Consider the following 6,000-nt stretch of genomic DNA (forward strand, 5'->3'; position numbering starts at 1 on the left):
AGCTAAGTATGTGATGGACCATTCAGATAGGCAAAATACAGTTTTTCTTTTCTCCCTAGTTACTTAACAAAATTTATTCTTCAAAGCCAAGACTTTCCATCTTAATAGACAGTTGCTTTTCATGAGGCACAATTAAGAATTTGCCCTCTCAAAGTTATAAAATATCCCATACATTGCATATGTTCACTATGCTGCTGAAGTTGACTACAACTCCCAGAATACAGACTTACACTGCTGAGACAGACAAGAAATGAACTAATACCTCATGAAACATATCATGCAGTTTTTTAAAAAGGTAACTTTCAGTCAAGTTAAAGCTCATCTGCTAATTTATCTCATTAAAAAGGAAAAATCCACCCAAGATATAATTTTAAATACTGGTCATACCTTAAAAGCCAAATATATAAATGGATTCATTAATAATTTGGTGGCACATTTTTTTTAACATTTCCAGCTGCTGGTTTATATTTTAAGAAGCTGTTTTTCAGACAAAAGAAAGGATTTTTTGTAATATATTTATAATACCATTTTTTCTAATAAAATGAAAATGCTAACTCTATCTTTAGCAAGATACAAAAATTCCAAAGTTAGACTATATGCAACAAAGTTTTCAAAGCGGGAAAAGAGGTCCAGTAAATGAAGACTAAGCACTGGATGGTGATTTGTTTGACTATTTCATACAACTAACAACTATTTACACTATTTCATTATTGTCACACAACTCTCTTCATGTAACAGAACAGAGTTATAAAACTGACTAAACTGATCTGGATCTACTATAGTTCAAACTACATTCCACAAGCCATGCACTAACTACATAAACGTTAAGTCCTAATAGCAGTTTTGAAGCAGCTCTTCAAACAGAGAAATTATGATGGGTAGCATGGATCATGTAAATATACATAAAGTGAATCCAAAATTCCATTTTGACTAGGTATTTCGACTTCCTACATGACTTTTTCTCCAACCACTGCCAGTCAGAAGCCAAGCAGAATTTCCTACCCTGAATACCACTCATTCTAAGGTGGGAGTCATAGTAAAACTGTCAAAAACAGTTAGCTAGAAGGAGGAAGCTGAGCAATCTACAGATGACAGTCCCTAAATAACTGTTGGCTTTAAAAGTAAACAAAACAACAATGAACTGATTTATCCGTTTTGGGGGGTTATCCTAATCGAATATAGATGAAAATGATGGTTTGGTTTGGTAACTTCCCATCCTGCCTTCCTTGCACACAAGAGACTTAATAGCTATTTGTTAACTAGCAAGTACAAGGATTTGGAAAATGTTCCTAACAGTTAAAAATGAATGCTTATCAAACAGACTTCTCTGGCAGTTAACAAAATAAGCTCTCTAAGCATATGCTAGAAAGGCTATGGGGGGTGGGGGAAGGACGGGGACGGGAGGGTTGAACCAAAAGAAAACGTGAGACAGTCCCCACTCTTCAAGGGTCTCTCAATTCGTTAGAGTACAAGAGTATACATGAAAGAGTCAGAGACTAATTAATTGCTAACCTGAGTGGTACAGACTTTAAGTGCAAGAGCTGTCCAAAGAAGTTTAAATATCTAAAGATTGGAATAATAATATTACTTTTAATAGCTATCACTTGAGTACTTACTATAAGGCAAGTGCTTTACAGGCGTTATTTAGTCTTCACAACAATGCTTTGAGTACTTATTATTCCCAATTTACTCAAGGGGAAACGGTCAAAGTGGTTAAGGAACTTACCCAAGGTCACTCGGCTAGTTAAGTGGCTAAAACTGCCGCTTACCCAGGCAATCCAAGTCTAGCGCTCACACTAAGACTTCATAAGGCAGCGCGAGCGCGGCAGCGGGGTGGGGAGGGCCATATAGGCCGGCACTATTACACGCGCAAGATCGGCCGACGCATTCCCCACGTTTCGTTCCAAGTAACGAAGTTTCAAAGATCCGTATCTCGCGCCAGCAACCGTAAACTGACTACGGGGATCGGCGCGCAACCACGTCAAAAACGGCTAACAGGAGTTAATCTAAGACGGGGCTGAGCTTTAATTAATAAAGCGATTCAGAGGAAAAAAATTGCAGTAAGTTATTTGTTTTAAAATCTGGGGTTTGTTCCGCCGCTTAAGAGAATTTTCCCCCCGAGACAGGGAGAGCTGAAATTCGGGGCAAGGAAACCGCGGTTATAGCAAATTACTGTTTTCTGTATTACTGAAAGGAAAAAAAAAAACAAACCCAAGTTTTGGGTCTACAGGAAACGCGTTATTCTAGGTACACGAGAACCTTGGAGAGTTGCCAAAATTAGTTGCAGTCCCAGGACAAAATGGGGTTTAGGAACATTTAATGACGAAAGTTGATTCCAACCCGAAACGTCTCTAAGGTGAAAAGACGGAGCAAAGAAATGCCGGTAGGTCTTCGGGGAAAGCGGCAATCCTTGCTACACTTCGCCCACGGGCAGCGGCGCCGCGCGAGGCCGGGACAGTCCGAGAGACAGCTCCCGGAGAGGACGAGAGGTGCCAAGCGGGGTTCTTCCCGAAGCCCCGGGCTTCGCGGCGGCGGGCGGAGAGGAGGGGAGGGAGTCCGGGACGGTTCGGACTTCGGGCAGAGGAGGCGCCGGGCTCCAAACTGCGGAGTCGAACGGGTGCAGAGTAAAGAAATGGGACAGACTGAAACTCCGAACCCTCCCGGCGCGGCCCCGTGAAGAGAAAGGAGCCAAGTGAGCTCAAGCGATGAGGGGGACAAAAAGAGACGGAACGAAAGCGCAGGGACCCGTAGGGACAAAACGAGAGTTCCGCTAAGAGGCTAAAAAAGACAAGCTCCGGCGGGCAGCGGGGCTTTCTGGGAAGCCGGGGAAGGCAGGAGGTCGGCGGCGACTACCAGCACCTCTCATCCCCGAGTTCGAAACTCCTAGACAACCATCCACACCCGCCACCCGGATGGGGGAGGGGACACCTCTTCCCCACCACCACCTCCCCACAAATATGAGAGCAAGGCTGACGCCCGAGCCCAGCCCGGCCGTGCGCCCGCCTCCAGCCCGGACACTCACAATTCGCCTCTCCCTGATTTCTCCCAGTTCTTTATCCACTCTACGGGAACCAAGACAGTCGCGGCCGCCATCTTCCCCTCACTAGTAGCAGAAACCCGGATGTGTAGCACGCGAGCGAGGGGTCAAAGGGGAGCACCGCCCACGAGGAATGCCGGGAGTCGCGAGTTCGGTTTTCGATTTCCCGCCCCACTTTCCACCCCACCCTGCGGAAGGCCGAGGCCCTGTTGCCAACCAGGTGGCTGGGACCCGTGGGTCCCATCGCAGAGTGACTACGCTGGCCGGGCCCTCTGCAAACCTTGCCCCCCCTTCCCTTTAGAACAGGAAAAATGCCATCCCCAGGCCAACTCGTAGCCTTTATCTTCTTCCGTAGCATCTACTCCAGACCGCTAATTCAAAATTGTGTTTTTTAAAGCACCTAATATGTGCTAGACACTGGGGACAGAGAAATAATAAGCCATGATGCCTACCCTCAACGAGCTCAGTCCGTGGGGAAGACAAACATATAAACAGATCAATTACAATACACCCCGCTGAGATCAAAGAAATTGGGGAAGAGGCAGCCGATTACTGTGTGCCAGGCATTCTGCTAATCCGAAGGATACAATCTTACGAGAAAGATAAATCGGCCCTGGGAAACGCTTGCAACCATCAGGGCTGACAGCTACTGTGTCTGCGGCTGTCATTGTAACCTTAGGCAAAACTAGGGGGCGCAAGTATGAAGAGAAACGAGTTGTTTACACTACATAGTCTGAAAGTATCTCCCGACGAGATAACTTCGTATTTCAAAGGGCGAAATAGAAACTTTACGGTCGGAAAACATGGCCGACACCCTCCTAACTCTGATGAATATAAGCATCCTTATGTATTAAACAAATAGGCGTCATATGCCTCCTGATGAGGTGCTAAGAAAAACACTAACCAATTTTGTAGTATTCATCATGCCAAAATTCGCATAACCTGAATTTAATCACGAGGGAACATCAGACAAGCCCATATTAAGGGACAGTCTACAAAATTACTGGCTTGCACTCTTCAAAATCATCAAGGTCACTAAAGACAAAGAGAGATTGAGGAACTCTTCCAGATTAATGAAAACAACAGAACAACTGATCCCCAGCCAGAAAAAAAAAATTTTTTTTATTTTGCTGAAAAGGGCATTCTTGGGACAGTTGACCAAATTTGAATATCTGTAGATTAAGTAATAATATTGTATCAATGTTAATTTCTTGAGTTTAATACTCGTTTTGTGGTTATGTGAAAGTCCTTATTTAAGAAAATATGAAGTATTTAGAGATAATGGTGAACCATGTTGCAACTTTAAAATATTTCAGAAAAAAACGATAGGATGATGAGGCAAATGTAAAATATTAACATTTTAGGAATCTGGGTGAAGGACTGACAGATTCTCTGTTCTATTTGTGCAACTTTTCAAAATAAAGAGGTTTTAAAAATACATGTTTGGCTGAAAATTTAGAAAATACAGACAAATGAAATGAAGAAATCCTACCACACATATATTAATGTATGAACTTTAGAACTAATATCTAAATTTGGCAAGTTTTACCAAATGGACCAGGTTTATTTGCATTGAAAAACTGTTCAGGGGATAGGCTGTATTTAGAATCAGTTGGGGAAAATGCTACATTGTTTATGATTGTTTTTCATCAGCTATATCTAGTCTAATGTCCTGTCTGATTCTGAAATTCTAAAGCCACCCATTAGAAAATATACACCGTTCAGTTTCAGTGACATCTCAAAAAAAATCTTTTGCCACTTCAAGGAGGTTCAGAGATATGAGTTCCCTCTGATCTTTTCATTTTTCTTATTATGAAATATTTTTAAAGTGAACAGAATGGTATAGCGAATCTTCATTGTACCATCATCTCCCTAAAGAGTTTGAAATCATTGTTACAGGATGGCCTCTGTGACACAAGAAGAACTATCCTGATGCTTATGTATACTTCACTGTATAATCTACAGCAGTGAGCACTATCCACATGTGGGATCAGATAATTCTTTGCAGAAGGCAGGGGGAATCCAGTGCACTGTAGCATGTTTAGCAACATCCCTGGCCTGGACCCACTAGATGTCGGTAGCACCTCCCACACCAGTTGTTACAACAGTATCTCCAGACGTTGCTAAATGTCTCCTGGAGTGTAAAATAGTCCCCTGTTGAGAGCTAGTGAGCTATAATATTCTGCTGTATTGTGGCTTACCTTGCCACTGTATCACAGTGATTTCTTCTTCCAAACACTGAACTGTGTGCAGTATGCATGCTACTCAGTATGCCACAAATGTGGTATGACCTGACTGCAGTGATGCCCTTTGAGGCCTTGCTCTTCCCCTCTCCCAGAGCCTGCAGAACTATTTTTACATGGTATGATAACTCCTTTAGGAATTGCTCACAGCTAATTGCTTTTTGCTCCATAAGATTGCAAAGCTATCATATCTTTCGCATCCTTGTTGGCTTGCCTTTTCTTTGCTATCAGCATCTGGTATTGTCTCAGCAGCTGGGGGTACTGTTCCCTGATGATTTCACTGGCTCACAGGTACCAAAGGACTAGGCAGGGACTGAGGTCTGTGGTGAAGGCTAGGGATTGGGTAGTTTCAATATTGACAGCCTGATGCATGGAGTGATTGGTTGATTCTAGGTAATTGTAAGGTCAAGCAATCTTTTTATTATCTCAGTGACAACAGATAATGGGACCAAGAAGGAAGCACATAATAGCAAAACAAGACAAAATAAATAAAATAAATAATGAATGCGAAAGCCGTACATTTTGTGGGACTGTCCCGTGAATGCTGAGTATTGGTAATGGGTTTTTATTAACCAAAGACTTAGTTATGTTAAATATACATATTAAATTTCTACGATAACCACTACAAATATATAAGGATATTATATATCTTCCAAACTATCTGAGGGGGAAAAAATTGAAAGAGAAAGAGGAAAAAAATCAATCCCAAAAAGGCAAGAA

General features: G+C 42.4%; 1 protein-coding gene across 10 annotated transcripts in view; it reads right to left on the minus strand.

The window, feature by feature from the left end:
- THOC2 (THO complex subunit 2) overlaps nucleotides 1–3,123 on the minus strand; it is a 102,372-nt gene extending 99,249 nt beyond the window's left edge. For 9 of the 10 annotated variants that reach the window (XR_014327138.1, XM_082865209.1, XM_082865208.1 and 6 more), the window contains exon 1: nucleotides 3,023–3,104. Coding sequence is in view for 9 of the 10 variants with exons in the window: in XM_082865209.1 (XP_082721335.1) it covers nucleotides 3,023–3,093 (71 nt within the window). In the remaining variant the exon portion in view is untranslated. Of the gene's footprint in view, nucleotides 1–3,022 lie in introns of all 10 variants that reach the window. The other variant, XM_082865210.1, reaches the window with a different exon arrangement.
- Nucleotides 3,124–6,000: the final 2,877 nt, after the last annotated feature.

Source organism: Leucopleurus acutus, assembly GCF_964270905.1.
Source record: "Leucopleurus acutus genome assembly, chromosome: X".
Lineage (NCBI taxonomy): Eukaryota > Metazoa > Chordata > Mammalia > Artiodactyla > Delphinidae > Leucopleurus > Leucopleurus acutus.